The sequence below is a fragment of the Aedes aegypti genome, chromosome 1 (genome assembly GCF_002204515.2).
Source record: "Aedes aegypti strain LVP_AGWG chromosome 1, AaegL5.0 Primary Assembly, whole genome shotgun sequence".
NCBI lineage: Eukaryota > Metazoa > Arthropoda > Insecta > Diptera > Culicidae > Aedes > Aedes aegypti.
Genome location: NC_035107.1, coordinates 267122111 through 267138234, shown reverse-complemented (window position 1 = coordinate 267138234; position 16124 = coordinate 267122111). Strand labels below are relative to the sequence as shown.

At 37.7% G+C, this 16124-nt stretch overlaps 1 protein-coding gene across 2 annotated transcripts in view; it reads right to left on the bottom strand.

Annotated features, from left to right (window-relative positions):
* The window catches only part of LOC5568915 (GATA-binding factor C), a 62110-nt gene extending 46554 nt beyond the window's left edge, over window positions 1-15556 (bottom strand). For both annotated transcript variants that reach the window (XM_021837729.1, XM_021837730.1), the window contains exon 1: window positions 14273-15556. In XM_021837729.1, the coding sequence (XP_021693421.1) occupies window positions 14273-14516 (244 nt within the window). In that variant the 5' untranslated portion in view covers window positions 14517-15556. The remainder of the gene's footprint in view (window positions 1-14272) is intronic.
* Window positions 15557-16124: the final 568 nt, after the last annotated feature.

The window sequence follows — 16124 nt, the reverse complement described above, 5'->3', positions numbered from 1 at the left end:
TTTCGTCCATTAGAGGGCAGTTCTGCATAAGAAACGCGCAACTTGCCTCAGGTACAGCACATTCGTAATGAAGAGAGGCTAATAATACAGGAAAACTACGGTTCTTGGTGTTCGGATTGACGCTGTTGGATTCCAAGGGGGACGCGTTTCAAGACTTGACCTTCATTTCCATTCCCCGCTTCAACTGTTTTGCTTTCTCGACCGTTACCCTCAGCCAGGAGAAGCGGTCATTCAAATTTCGGTAAAACATAACAAATTACTAATTACAAAACCCAATTTCCATCGCGTAACGGTTCGCTACCTTTGCGTTCTGTGGCCTGATGGGGGAGGAAATTGCGATTGGGCGAATGTGGGTCGTTTCACCGAAATGCGATACATACTTTTAGGCTCAGAAGTCCATCAATCAATCTGAGGTGAATTGGGGTTCAAGGTTTTGTAGAAAAGGGTATCTGTTCGGGTATTGGTCCTGTGAGGGTTTCTTGATGATCACATTTCATTTCAACTAGATTAGAATTTTCATGTTGTAAAATTATAAGTTGAGTGATGGAAGCAATAGAAGAAATCTTAGAGTTTTGCGAGTTTTAAGTAAAAATATCCAATATTTTTTGCACGCAAACTTAATCCTTTGACGGAGTGTCATCCGAAAACGAAGATTTTTGTCATCCCTGAGATATCACTAGTAACTCAAATGTGGAAATTTTGTATAATATTGGTCCCAGAATGCTGCCATGAGAAAACTCTGTTTTTGGAGAAGGTAGGTTGTTTCTTAAAAAAAAAAAAAAAACATTTTTTTATGGCCTGACATTTATTTCATCTGCAGGGTCGTGAGTGCGTTGAAATGAGCTTCTTCTCAAGTTTTAAAGACGCATCGAGAGTTTAAAATCATCGTCTATAATCACGAATTCGAATTTTACTTCATTTTGGTATTGCAATGCCTCTTGCTTCAGCAACGGAATTTGTTAAAGTTCCGAGAGCATTGTCATTGTCTTACAGAATCAAAGTTATCCTGAGTAATCAGTTGGCTACAAAGGTGACTAGACTCGGTTAAGACCAAATCAATCGTAAAAGGGTTTCTAGAAGAGCAAAAAAAGGCATGTGAGACTATCAGGGTATTGAATCGAGCGATACTCCGAAGAGTACTCTTCAAATAAAATTCTGCCGTTGGAATTGTTCCAAGAGCGATGTTTTGCGTTAAAGTTAAGAAGGACAATTTTTTTGACTAATTGTAATTTAAATTACGTAAGTCAGTTTGAAGCAAATTAACTTGCTGTTCAGAGCATTGAATAGGGAAATAGGCAGCTATGAAGTATATTTACTAATCTGTGTTTCAACACAAACAATAAAATAAATAAATAAATGATTCAAAAACTCTGGTTTCAAATGACGAAAATATGGTGATGTTTTATATGCCTCCATCCTAACGATCATTGGCACTTCATTCCAAGTTGGAAGTCATTCATTAAAATCTTTGCAACATAAAATTCCCAATTTCATTTCACGTCTCAATCATGACATGATTACAACCCGTAATCGTAATCATTCCGTTTCATGCTAACAGGAAGTTTGAACCCTCTCGACAACAGCAACGAAATCATAACTTCCCGGCAGAAGAGTTACGATCTCCCGCCGGTGCATCTCTCCCAGCGAACAGAAGCTCAGGGCAAGATTTACGTTGAGTGAAATTCCGTGTCGGCACTTCATGGCTGCGTGCTCAATCAGAGTTTTACAAAACTAATTCGAGCGCCAAACGCAATCTGTACGAGGCCCCAGGCCGTCCTTCGGGTCCCCACTGCCAACCCCCCGGATGCAAAAATGAAAAAACGGTTCGAAGTGATATTATTTTGTTGCATTTAAACAATTAAATTGAGCTTAAAAACTTAAAGTACGCATCCCACTTCCTCTCCCGGTGGCGGCGGAAAAGCCTTCACACATGCAGCTGCCCAAGTCCATCATCGTGCCGCGCCGAGTTCTTCCTCCTGACAACAGTGAGGGCCACTCGCCCAGTACGTAGTAGGTAGATCTGCATCTTTGATGGCCGCACGTAACCGAATTTATTCAACCGAAACCAAACTCCTCACCTACAAACACACAAAACTGCAGTTTCGTGAGGTGGTCGATGTGTGACTACGGCGGGGACGGCGCGCGATGATGACGCCGACGCCGGCTTGCGGCGCAAACAAGTACGGGGAGGAAGCCTCCCTAGCCTCTAGCGCCACGTCGTGTACGTAAACGAAACGAAAAATATGGTTATCGACGAAGGAACCGTCCAGTCACGCACCCCATCATCATCAAGGCAGTAGTAGCGCGGCAACAATGAGAAACGAAAAATATAGGTATTAAAAAACTGTAACTTTGTTGTGTTGGCAAGCGGGGGCCCGAGTGCTACCGACGGCGGCGGTGGACCGATTTTCCGAGCATGGTCGTCCATCGTCAAGAACGATGACCAGTGACTTCATTTTCTACACGAGGGGAAGACTTGGGTCGATGGATGTCCAGTTGAGGAATGGGCACAGCGAATGGTATGACGTTTTGAGCGCCATTCTAGGGATCGTGTTTGATGGAAAACCGTTTTTGGAACACTACAAAATGAGAAAGAATCTTGGTTTTTGGATTGGAAGGTTTCTCGACATTACTTGGTGTAGAATAACACAAAAATCTGAATGTGAAAAGGGTCACATTATCAAAGACAACTCTTTTTGAGTATTTGCGAAATGTTTGTACAACACTAAGAAGGGTCAGCTCCCTTCGAAATACCACGGATTGAACAGAGTCTGGTGTTCAGCTTATTGGTCTACGAGCACTTGCAACTGCTTGGTAATCTATTGACAATGACGAAAAATTCGCATTTATTTTTCGTGAGGAAAACACAAACACCCTGGGATGCCGCGGAAATTTTCACCCCGAAAATGCCTTCAACTGGCAGGATTTGAACCCACCACCCTTAGCATGGTTCTTACTGAAAAGCGGCGTGTTTACCCTATGGCTTTGTGCTCTAGAAATTTATTTTTAGTAACAGATTCTAACGGGCGGACTATAGACTACGTTATTGGAAGATTATCAGCAGACTAAAAATTATTTAAAAGACAGTGCTCTCCTGAAACTATATGGAATTTTCGTTCGCGACCCTGGTTAGAATTCCGTATAATCTTGATGAGTATTATATGAGAGTCCTGCCCAAATTTATTGTAAAATTGGCAATCTGTCAAGATAAGCAACAAATTAGATTTTGAAAGTAACTGCTCGCTTTACTAGTGATTTTTATTGTTTTATTTTTCCTTTTCCAACTGTGAAGTGAAGTGTTAAGGTTCAATTAGTATTTTTTCTTAAACAAACTCTAATAATCTTTTCCATAAATTTTAAAAAGTGTACTAAAAATTTTGTCCAGGGTTACAGGAGAATTCAGCCCAAGATTCTGAGACAAAAATCCTGCCAAGAACCTTAGCAGAACTCTCCGCAAAACCCTCAACGGATTGTGTAAAATTCATGATTATGATATATAAACCATTGTTATTATTAAAGTGTATTTCGCTCTTGGTGAAATCGTCACTATTTTGTGAATATTCTCGCCGGGAGTTTGGATTTCAGTTCCCGGTTTTGCTGGGCAGTGTTTTGGAAAGCCCAAGCAAGACGCTTCGTTTTCGGAACGCCGGGAGTTCGATTTTCGGTTCGTGGGTTTTGCTGGGCAGTGTTTTGGAAAGCCCAAACAAGACGCTCCGTTTTCGGGATGCCGGGAGTTCGGTTTTCGGTTCGGGGTCCATTCACAAATTTCATAACGCTGAAGGGGGTGGGTGGGTGTCCTCGTGCTGTTACGGCTCATACAAAATTTGTAAAATATTCATACAAAAAGCGTAACGAGGGGGTGGGTGGGTGTCGAAAATGGCCATTTTTAGCGTTATGAAATTTATGAACAAACCCTCGCGGGTTTTGCTGGGCAGTGTTTTGGTAAGCCCAAGCAAGACGCTTCGTTTTCGGGACGCTGGTAGTTCGGTTTTTGGTTCGTGGGTTTTGCTGAGCAGTGTTTTGGAAAGCCCAAGCAAGACGCTTCGTTTTCGGGACGCCGGGAGTTTGGTTTTCGGTTCGCGTGTTTTGGAAAGCCCAAGCAAGACGGTTCGTTTTCGAGGCGCCGAGAAGTTTTACTGTTCGCGCTTTGTGAGTGCGAAAAGATATTCGTGTTCAGTCGAGGATGGATTACCAACTGGTGAGCTCGTTTCATGCTTATGATAACACATTTTTTCGTGCAAACGTTACTTTTTTGTAATATTCAATCAAACTTTGTATGGTTCGTCACTACAAGTGTCGGCATTATGCCTGTTTAATACAATTCTAATAAACATAGAAACTTTTTGACATTACTTAAAATATTTTTTGAATTGTTCGACATTATGAATGTCGACGTTTATTTGGCAACTTCTACCAAAGACTTTTCTTCTTGAGGCATAAATGTTCAGTAATACTTTTATGTAATTTTCAAACAAACTATGTATGGTTCTTCACTACTAGTGTCGGCATTATTCCTGTTTCATATAATTTAAAATATACGCATATATATATTTCTCTTTTCGCCATTAATTAAAACCATAATAAAGAAATTTGCTGAAGAGAGAAATTCAATCCGACGTTTAGCTGAAGTGATATTCATGAGTTTGATTCCTATTATATAGCTTAATATAAGATTATAGCCCTGCAAATATGTACAAAAATCCCAAGCAAAATTAGCTCAAAAGGGATTTGTTTCTTCAGCAACATCCCTAATTAAAATTTGAAGAATGTTTTTCAATATGGGATGATAAGTTTCTACTTACATTACAGTACTAGCGTGTTTGGAACATTTCTCGAAATTCCTCCATAGTAATTTTCATATAAATCAACATTGTCTTTGGGTTGTTTGAAGGTGGAAACAACCTAGAAAGCTGAAAATTTCACAGAACACTATTTTTATGGTAAGGATGGTAAGGAACATATGGGAGATTGGTTTTTCAAACATTTTTAAAATTTGAATCGCCCTAATGTAGCATGCAGCTATAAAATATACAGGTATTGACTGTTTAATGAGAAACTTGCGACAATCGACGCGCCACCATAATTCATATAACGGAGGAGACCTAACTTGGAGGTGATGATTTCGCAATTTGGAGGTTTACATCACCTTCAAAATCTAGCGATTTTGCAGTGGGATGTTGACGTTTGATCACGAATATTCACATTTTATTTTAAATTGAATCAGAGAACGCTACCCAATGTTGATGATCAATTTGACTAATATTTTTTAGAAACATACCACAAATCTTTGCTAATCCTTTAGAGGATTGTGTAATTCATGTTCAAGATTATTTGAATTATTATTTCCAGCATAATTGAAGTGGTTCAAAAAATGGAAACGAAAGAAGTTGTTTTATAATTTCAATTATTTAATCTGGTTAGACCCTGTTTTTTGTTATGGAAATGAGTTTCATCAGTTTCTTTCTCCTTACTAGAGAGGAATTGGAAGCATACCTTCAAATTTGATCATGCAGTCATCGAGCTTAATATCTTTGTGACGGAAGCTTTTAAAATGTCAACGATGATGTGAGATTCTTCACAAGCCTTATGTCGAACAATCGTCCATGTCAAATAATAGAATGAATTTTTACTTGGAGCGCTAGAGTCCTTAAAGTTTTTAAGAATAAATGACTCATACTGGAGAGCCGTGGTTAAACCTTCATATAAGTGTGGTAAGCGACTCTGTTTTGCTAAAAACATTTTGAGCTAGTACCCGAGCAGGTGAAAAAAGCTTGGCAACAGCAAAATTTGATATGGACATAACAGATCTGAAAATTATATCTTAAATTTACTCCTGGAATACCAATATCAGCGAGCTATTCATTAGATCTGCAATCATCAAATTTGCTATGACTCACCAGTTTCAAGAATGGAATTAAGATATTATCTTCAGATCATTTATCTCTTATGTCAATTGAATCAATATCTCGATTTGATAGTCAGAACTTCGTTTCTGCTCGGGTTTCATCAGAACCATCAATTAGTGGAATCCTTGAGAAAATTCATTTATGCCAAAGATATTTCGCAAGCAGTTTTCATTTTCAGAAAAATTCGTTAAAATAATTTAACGGTATTCTTGTGAAATAGAAACTCCGTGAAATAAATGAGTTTTGGAATTTCAGTAGCACAATTTTCACTTATATTTAATTTGCAAATTACTCCTCATGTAGCTTCAATAATTCCAGCACAAATCAATTCTTTGACATGATTTTTCTTTTCAAGAATTTACTTCCAAACGTCTGATCATTCATTTTGCCACTCTCAGAATAATATATATTTTTTAAATCTCAGCAAACACAATGCCTGATGAAAAAGTGCCACGATACGAAAAAGGCGTGTAGTTTTTTTACGGGCCTTTCTTTAAATATTTGATGGATATCTTCCATCTTTTCTTTTTCTACTCATTCCTGACTTTACATTTCAACTGTGATAACATTGATTTTAGCAAAGTAATTTATAACAACTTCCCCTTTTTGCAACATAGAATCTTGTTCTCTACATAAGACGTGTGCGTGTGGCAACCAAAACTGCACTCTAGGTTCAAGAAATCCCAAAAATAAACTCACTCGAAAGGATTCTGACATTTTCAATATGGCCCTGCTTTAAAGTTGCACATATACACTCGAGACCAGTCGCAAAAGGCCACTGAAAGTAATTACGATTGTACTGTGAACAAGTGTGCTTTTCACATAATGTATATAATCAGTGCAAGATATCTATACTTTTGGACCAAAAGATGAACTGAAGAAGGCTTCCAGACATTGGTAACATCATTCATAATAGTTGCCATGCATATTCTGATACTTTTAGAGTTTAAATGATGAAAAACATAAGCGTTTCAAAAACCCAATTTTGGCAACATCCTCATTTTGGCAACACAAAAATCACGGCTTGTTGCCAAAATCGATAAGGCCCTGTATTTCTTCATTGACGAAACTTGATTTATTAATTTTGTGTATATTGTTGAATCGCGTTTATGTAGATATAGACTAGCTGAATGTCATGAAATTTCATGAACGTATTTCTCATCAACTATTTCTCAAAGTTTTATCTATCTGAACCTGTGTTACTAAATTAATCGGCACCTTAATTTTTCTTACCACAAAAGAAATCTAAATATCTAAATATCTTCCAAACCATATGACCAATGATCATAAAATAAAAGAGTTTTTAAGGGTTTGTGAAAAAATGGAGCAAAACTATCGAAAAACAAAGAAGTTATCAGTTAGTTATTTTTCGCAAATCTTCACATCAATTTGTCCATCTAATCCTATTGCAAATTATATGTAATGTTTAGCTTTTCGGTAGTTGTTAAACTTCCACTCGGCTGGTTAGCCGTAAACCACGATTTATAATTAAAAACAAGTATTTATCGAGCAACGGACTCATGTTCTGTAACCGGTCGTTTGAGAATGTCGCAACCCATTGGAAGCCCACACAATAGAAACCTCAGCCAGTACAGTTGCTGGCTAGTGTTGTGTGCTATTTCATTACCTAAAAAATAATGCGCTCTCGGGCTAGGCATTGGATATATATAGAAAGCGTTGTGTTTGGATGGACATCTAATTCTTCCGAAAGAGGTGCACTTTGTGAAAAAGGACCACGTGATTATTGAGCTGAAATCGAATTCAGGTTAACTTCTGCGTTCTTGAGTCCTCTCATGGCGTAGTGGTAACGCGCCCCAACTAGAGATCGGGGAGTCGTGAGTTTGATTCTCACTGAGAAGACGTGTAACTTTTTCGCAAATCTTCACATCAATTTGTCCATCTAATCCAATTGCAAATTATATGTAATATTTAGCTTTTCGGTAGTTGTTAAACTTCCACTCGGCTGGTTAGTCGTAAACCACGATTCATAATTAAAAACAAGTAACGAAGTTATCGCTGTTTGAATCTTTTTTTTGTGGTGAAAAATGAAGCTGACGGTAGAGGGATGTAAAATAAATTGGCTGAGTCATTATATTTAGCATAAAATATTTTGACTTATGATGAAGAAATGTGTATCAATTACTTATGAGGAAGACTTTTTCATGCTTCAATATAAGCATTATATATGGTCGGCGTTAAGTCAGAGTGGACCAAGTGACATTTTTCATATTTTGAGAAAAATGGGCTTTAAGTCTAACGCTTTATAATTTTTGAACTCGTTCAAATTTTGGTTCAATTTTTCGACACATCTTTGTGTTACCTTCAAACAATATAACGTGAAGTGATAATCATGAAAAATCATAATCCAAAACTTCGATAGAACGATTTTTTGATGGACTATGTGTACTTGGTCCACTCTGACTGAACTAAAGATCACCTTTCAGTGAGTTGGTTCACTCTGACTGAACAGTTTCTAGAAAAATAACAATCATTTAATGCTTGCATGGCCCAACTGGGTGCATATCTCTAAGATAAACAGATTTTCAACATTCTTCGACATCAGTACCGCAAATTATTCAATAATCTATATCGTCAATCGTAAATCAGTGGCATTACGATTGCTTGTAATTTAAGGTTTTGCAGAGTCAGGGCATTGAAGACCAGAAATATTGAAATATGCGTTCAGTCAGAGTGGACCAAGTGAAAATCTTCAGTACTGGCCAAAATATACTGGTCTAATATGCGGGTTCTATGGCATTTCATACATACACCAAAGAACTACCACAAACTTCTATCGGACTCTGAAATTGACTCCAAAAATGCAACAATCAAGCAGTATATTGCTTTTCAACACTTGGTCCGCTCTGTCTGCACAGAAATTGATGCAATTCCTGACCACCCATCCAAATATGGTAGATGGTCAAAAATCAAAATCAAATGCATCAAATTAAGTAATATTTATGAGTTTCTGTTGATGGATGAATAGAAGAATCATTCTATGTCGAAAGATTTGACGAATCTCTTGAAATGTTTTTCATTTCCCCGCATTCCTCAGCGAGCTGATCATTTTCGATAGTATGGTAAACCGCACTTGGTCCACTCTGACTGCATACTTTTATCGATTTTTATTGATCATCCAAAGTAAATTTATTACATATCTCTCGTAGTTTACAACATTAATTAAATCTGATCAAAGTGAAATGGAGGTAAGGTAATTTCGCATCTACTGGAAGAATAATCCAATTTTCTCAAGTTTTGTACTTGGTCCCCTCTGACTTAACGGCGACCATTTAATAAGTAGAATAAAGCTTTGTTAATTGGCTTACAATTTTGCGCAAATGTTTCTTGCAGGGGCCCAGATAGCCGAAGTGGTAAACGCGCAGCTATTCAGTATGACCATGCTGAGGGTCGTGGGTTCGAATCCCGCTGGTCGAGGATCTTTTCGTAAAGGAAATTTTCTCGATTCCCAGGGCATATAGTATCTTCGTACCTGCCACACGATATACATATGCAAAAATGGTCAATCGGCGAAGAGAGCTCTCAGTTAATAACTGTGGAAGTGCTCATAAGAACACTAATCTAAGAAGCAGGCTTTGTCCCAGTTGGGACGTTACGCCAGAAAAAAGAAGTTTCTTACAATCATTGTGAAAAGCCCAACTTATCACATACGTCTACAATAACCTCATTAACTTATATTCGCGACCCTCCTCATAACTAGATGTTAGCTATTCTGCTATTCTGCTATTCCATTTATATTTTTCTGAACCAACAATGTTTGAGAGATAATATCATAATAAAAAACAGTAAATAAGCATAAAATTTTATAAATTTTGAAAATCAAATCTCACAATTGGAATTAGGTACTTAGGCTATTTGAAAATCACCTAATATTTTGAAAAGCCAGTAAAAAAATAGTTTCTCTCAGTAGTGCTACTACAGGAACAATATGTTTACATAGGCACAAGGGATTTTTAAGCAAAACTAATTTTTTCGGTCATTTTTTGAACAAAATCAAGCTGTGTACCAATGGTACTTAGATAAATAGCTCTTGACCTTCATGTCAAAAATATTTTGAAACGATTTATAGCAAAACGGCTGTAAAAAGCCACTAGTGGGACTATAGGGGACTGTCTACTAAGGGAATACTGACCCTATTTGCTATGCAGTTCGAAAGAGCGCATAATTTCAATCAAGGTCTCAATGATGAAAATCAAGTTGCTTAGGATTTTGAAAGCATTCTCAATTAGTAGTACGTTGATATGAACAGACGAAGATAGATTTTTTACATTCTCATCAAGGAACTTTCAAAAATGAAAGAAACATCATCAGATGGAATTAAGTTGCTAGAACCTTGGAATTTTGGTTTCAGACATCTCTGGCTGTCTGTATCTACTCAATTACAAGAAATGAAAGCTTAATCGTACGAATAAGCTGTTGATCTTCAAAGAAATTTCCAGACAGGACATGCTGTAAGTTGTTTCAATATAAACTAGCTATATAAATGAAATAAATGCGAACGTTATCAAGAAGCGTTTGCCAAATATAGATACAAGAAAGACCCTATTTTGTTTGCCCTTCTATGAATTTTAGGCTAACAAAATCATGAACCATTTTTCTTTTTTTTCTCCTGTTTATCAACTTTTGACCCGTAAATATTGGTGTATGGATCAATTATAAATTTTATTGACATTAGAGAGAGAGATGGGTTAAAATCTACGCTTACTACTAAATTAAAAAAAAAATAAAATAGGCAAATTTAAAATGTTTGAGGAAAGAACTTTGAGATGACAAAAATATATTTAGGGATCGTTCATCAATTACCCAAGGGTTTATGTTGGGAGGAGTTGATTTAGGATTTCTTACGTGTCAAACTTTTTTTTTCCAATACCCATACTACAAATCTCGCCATGGAATCATATTTTGCTTAAAACAAAACCGTTGCAAATGCTACCAATTTCTAATTGATAAATGTTTTGTAATATTTGCTCAACTGTGACAGCTCCATATGCCATATGGTTTTTAAAACCTAGCTGATTTTCTTAAAATAAGGTTTCAAAAGGGCCTATCAAATTAATCAATGTTTATGTTTTGGAACCTTATGACTCTAAAACGATACATTTATTAATAAATTTATCACCTACATAAGATTATATTTAAAGACGAGTTTCTCAAAATCGTCGCTTCACTGATCATTTTTTAATATGCAATTTTCACTCATTTTCTGAACACTTTAGGCTCACCGTGCCATGATTGTGCATCTGATAGACATACATCAGCAAATATTTGCTCGAATGCCAATTTCATTGCTCACTTTTACTGTAAACTTTTGAATTATTATTTTTCATACTTTTTGACTCTGTTTCATGGGATCTGCTTCTAATATCGAACACTTATTTCGTGTCACATTTCAAATTGGAAATATCTAGGCATGGGACAGAAATGCGTTGGAAAGATGTTTGAGGAGACCATCATAGTAACCATGATTTTTCAAAGGTCCCGTTAAGCCAGCTGCTATTATAGACCTGACGTCATAGATTGGTATGGGATGGTAAGTCTGTGGAATAAGCACAATAATGACGATTTAAGTGAAAAAGTATTAGTCCACCAAATAGTCCAAAAATCCAACGGATCGAAAAATTTTGGGCAATAACCAAGCGTAAATTTAAAAAAAAAATAAGACAAAATAAAAAAAACCGTCTGGATTTGACAGTTTGTCAAAAAATGGTAGATTAGGTAAATAAAGGTACTGAGTAAGATTTTATGGGAGGAATTCAGCAAATGGTTCGAGAACTAACTGAAAAGCTGAGAAACATTTTATGTTATATTTTTCCTTCGAAGCTTCATATAAATGCTACAAAATGATGCGCAAAGGATTTTTTACCTTTTTTCTCCTGAAGAAATTATTCATTTTTAATGGAACAGACTTTAATTAATTTCATTTCCAGGAAATTCGACATAGTTAATTTTTAAATAAAATCTCCATACAAAATGAAGTGTTCTCAATTTGAGTCTGTTCAAAGTTTAAAACAAATTGGTATCAGATATCAAAACCAAATTTCCTTACGATATATCGATTTTTCCTATTTCTAACCGTTCTCAAGCCACTGCAATGTTTAGAGCAACATTTACTTTTTATATATTTTCGTCTATATTGAATTATATTCGAGGTGTTCGAGCTCATTTTTATAATATTGATATAAATTAAAGCTTAACGTAATATTCAACATAAGGGTCGTTCATAACATACATCACACTCTTAACGAGAGGAGAACTTCAGCGTATCGTGACGATCCATATCAAAGCTCTTATATGGAGTGAGTGAGAAAATTTTGAGAAGCCTCACTGTAATAATGGACCAATTTGGAAACTGTTACATCAATATTACAAACAAGATATTCTGAAATTCGAAGCATCAGCTCATCTACTCAAATTAAATAATAATAAGTCTCTGTTGTTTTGCAACTCGTTTATCATCGTACACAGATAAAAATATTTAAATTTCAATGAACAGATCAACAGATCAACAATCATCAGATGAATATATTAAAAGTAAAACAAATATATCTATTGTTACAGCATGACGTTTAATTTTTAACTAAAGATGCTTGAATGATATATGGTCGGGTAAATTCAAATTGCATTCGATTGAAAAATAAGCGATTTGTCGTTGACATTTCAGTTTATTTTTATGCTCCAAATATATGCATGAATATAAACTGAAATTTACAACATATATTTAGCTGTGTATATCGAATGAATTGTGTAATATAAATAATTTGAATAACTCAACAACTAATCGTTTTCAAATTGAACTTGAATGCAGCAGATATTTATCAAGAGAGCTTTTAGTTGGCTCCGTTTGAAATCAATTTCAGTAATGATCAATATTTCACACGGAATTTAATCATACGAACTACAGCAATATAATCGTCTTATGGTTACTTTAATCTAATGTTTTGAAATTTTTGAAGGTATTTCATCTTTGGCAAAGTCAAAAAATATTTTTCAGTTCAAATCAACAAACGGTATCTGTTTTAATTTCTCCACGAGGATGAATTCATTTTCAAATAATAAAAAAAAACTCCTAGCCGTCGGACTCTAATTTGCGGAATAATTCAAATACAGTGAAGCACTTATTCATTTCTAATTAAATTTGGTCATGATTACTTGGAACCATCGATTCATATATACATAGTAGAAAACTCGGTGTGATTAGATGTATTCTAGAAGCACTATTCAGATCATTTAGCGATATTCAGATGTGCTAAAATCTGACAGAGAGTTTCATAAATTGCTTTCCACACTAGCTCGTTCCTTGTTTTGAAAAATTGTTGAAATAATCACTTTTTCATTCCTTATTATTATTTCCTTGTTTCTAACTGTTACTTTTGAAGGCACCAGAATATTCATCCTACTGTAATAAAATTAAATCGTGTATTATACAACGGTATATCAGCTTTGCTTTTAATTGGGAGTTCTTAATTATTTTTGTTTATGCAGAGAAACATACTGCTAAATTACCAATTTGGTTGAAATTCGTGACAATCAATAGAATTCACAAAATTTGTTCAGACAATTTTCAGTTTTGTTAAAATTTTCGACTAAATTACATCTTCTTTATGCTTGATGAATATTCCCTCTGAAGTATAAATAGTGCAGTGGATTTCAGTGTATTTTTCTCCAGTAAACAAACTTGAAAAAACATCTGAAAATGTTTCAAATTAGACTCAGTTTATCTGTTTTGTTCAAATTGTTAATTATCATTTTACTTTGATAGGTCCAAATATATATTAAACTGTCGAACGTGGATGTGGATGTCCCATGATCTTATTTAAAATTCCATTTACTAATACCAACAACAACAAATTATACCAATCAAACAATGAATTGCTGGTTCAATCTTGAATAAACTTGAATCGCTTTATTCTACCTCATAGTGGCTGCGAGTTAACTACAGTGATGTACAACAAATTGATTAATTAGCTTGTGTGTTGATTGGTGTTATTAGCATCAAGTATAATATTTGAATATTCTTCTACTTTTTGTTCCTTCACGCCATCGATTCATAACAAAGTCGAAGATGAAGTGGAAATTTTCCATCATTATCACTGATTTATGCAACTATAATCAAGTCAATCCAACTCCGATACGATAGGCAAAGATATGTTACGGAAGCATCCGAGCGGCATCGTTCATCAATCAAAACGCTTCCGCACAGCTTCGCGCAACGCAATGCGCAACGGATAGGCTACGCTTTTTACACTTCCCGAACTTTGCGGACTATAAATCTCCGTAACCGTAACAATGCACAGCATCATCATCACCTTTCCCACCAACGACGACGAAACAAAGTTCCAAACACTCACCGTGCGTTCCGTAGCCCGTTGGGTAGTACCGTCGGTGCGCTGCGGCCGCCGCTGCACCGTTCTCGAATCGATAGAATGCATTCATGTCGGACGTATCAACGCCGGCACCGGCACCGGACTGCTGACCGAGCGAGGCCGCCGCAGCCGCCGCTACCGACGCTGCCGACGGTCCGAGCGAACTCTCCGCCGCTAGCCGCTGGTTGTCGTACCAACCGCGGGCCTCCACTGCCGATGCATCCATCATCTTCGCTAGTGCACTTGTTTTTTTCTGTTGTAACAATTCACACTCTGTTGTTTAACACGTAGAATACACCGACTGATAACACTAGTGAGAGGTGCACGGCTTGCGTGCACTGGGTTTCTTTTGCTAAGTTAGATGACGCGATGTCACTTCGCTGGTCAATTCTTCGCTATTACTTTGTTTTTGGTCACTTCAAATCGCAATGGCTGGCAGTACAGCCTTCAGCCTACACGACATAGATTCTACTTCAGTACCGCAGTACGCACATCGATCAATCGCCATATCTATGACCAACACATGGAATTCAAATTTTGCAGCCGTTCAACCTCATTCAATCCAGTTTGATTCTTTTGTAGGCATTCACGCTAGGCCCTAACACACTTTGCATGCCTCGCTCTTCGCTACTTTAATGGATTAACACTTTGCATGATTAAAGTTGCGAAACCGTATCTAACGGCTTCTGATCAACTCGCTGCTTCACCGCACTGGTGTCACTCCCTCGCAAACCAACGAAAAACGCAGAAAAGTATCCTTCGGCACAGTGGCAGGCCTGGCACGCTGTGCCTTCCGTTCCTTCGCTCTTCGGTGCAATCTGCACACGGTATGTTCACACGATAGCTACGGTTGCTCTTGGATTGCCAGGTTCAACCGTGTGCAATACGGCAGGCAACGAATCTTCGCTGCTGTTCGTTAGGGACTTCTACGACACCCAGTTAGAATACCCCGGGAGGAGATTAATCTTCAAGCACACTTTGTTTTGTTTTCACGCGGACGGACACCCCCGAACAGGACACACCATCGGAGGAAGATTCGAATCGGAATCGAATCACGCACAGCACAGGCACACGGCACGACCGTTTCGGGACACCAGAGAACAAAACAACCTGAACGAACGACGACGGTTGAAGACGACGGGGTCGGGGATCGAAAATCCTCCGCAACCAGCACTAGGGGTATCTCTCTCTTCTGTTACTCTGCGAAGCAGCACACAAAAAAACCGCGCAACCACGACGACGGCCAGGGGTCGACTGAAGCTATTAATTGTTGAACTATGGTTGTGTAATACACCTACCCACTCAGGGCTCTCCGTTGCTGTTGGGCTGCCGTACCCACACATTCGAACAAGCGCAAAAGCACGGTCCGGATTGGGGTGTTTGCCTGCCTGCTGCGTTGTGTTGCGTTGGTGTTCAGCGAGCCTCCTCAGCACCACCAACTACAACATCGACCGAGCACTAACACCACGCGGAACGGAGCATACTGCGATGCCAAGGTGCATCCAGCTAGCATTGAACGGTACGAACGCGGTACGAATAGAGAGAATGACGCAAAACTAAAGGGGCGGAGCCTCACCGTAAGCTGGTTGCGAGCATCGCTCTTTGCTTGCGAAGGCATTGGAAGAGGCGGGCGCTACCAACACAACCAGGCATACGGTGGCCGGCGAACGGGTATGGCAATGATTGCATAAAAAAAATCCAAGCAGGCACTGGCAGATGCCCGTGTTGTTTTATTCTCTTTTCTCTCGTTTCTCCTTTTTTTCCCTCCGAGCCAGCAGAGCTTTTGTTGGGCATGATTTTCCACTCGTCTGCCGTATTGAAGCCGTGTATCGGTTTG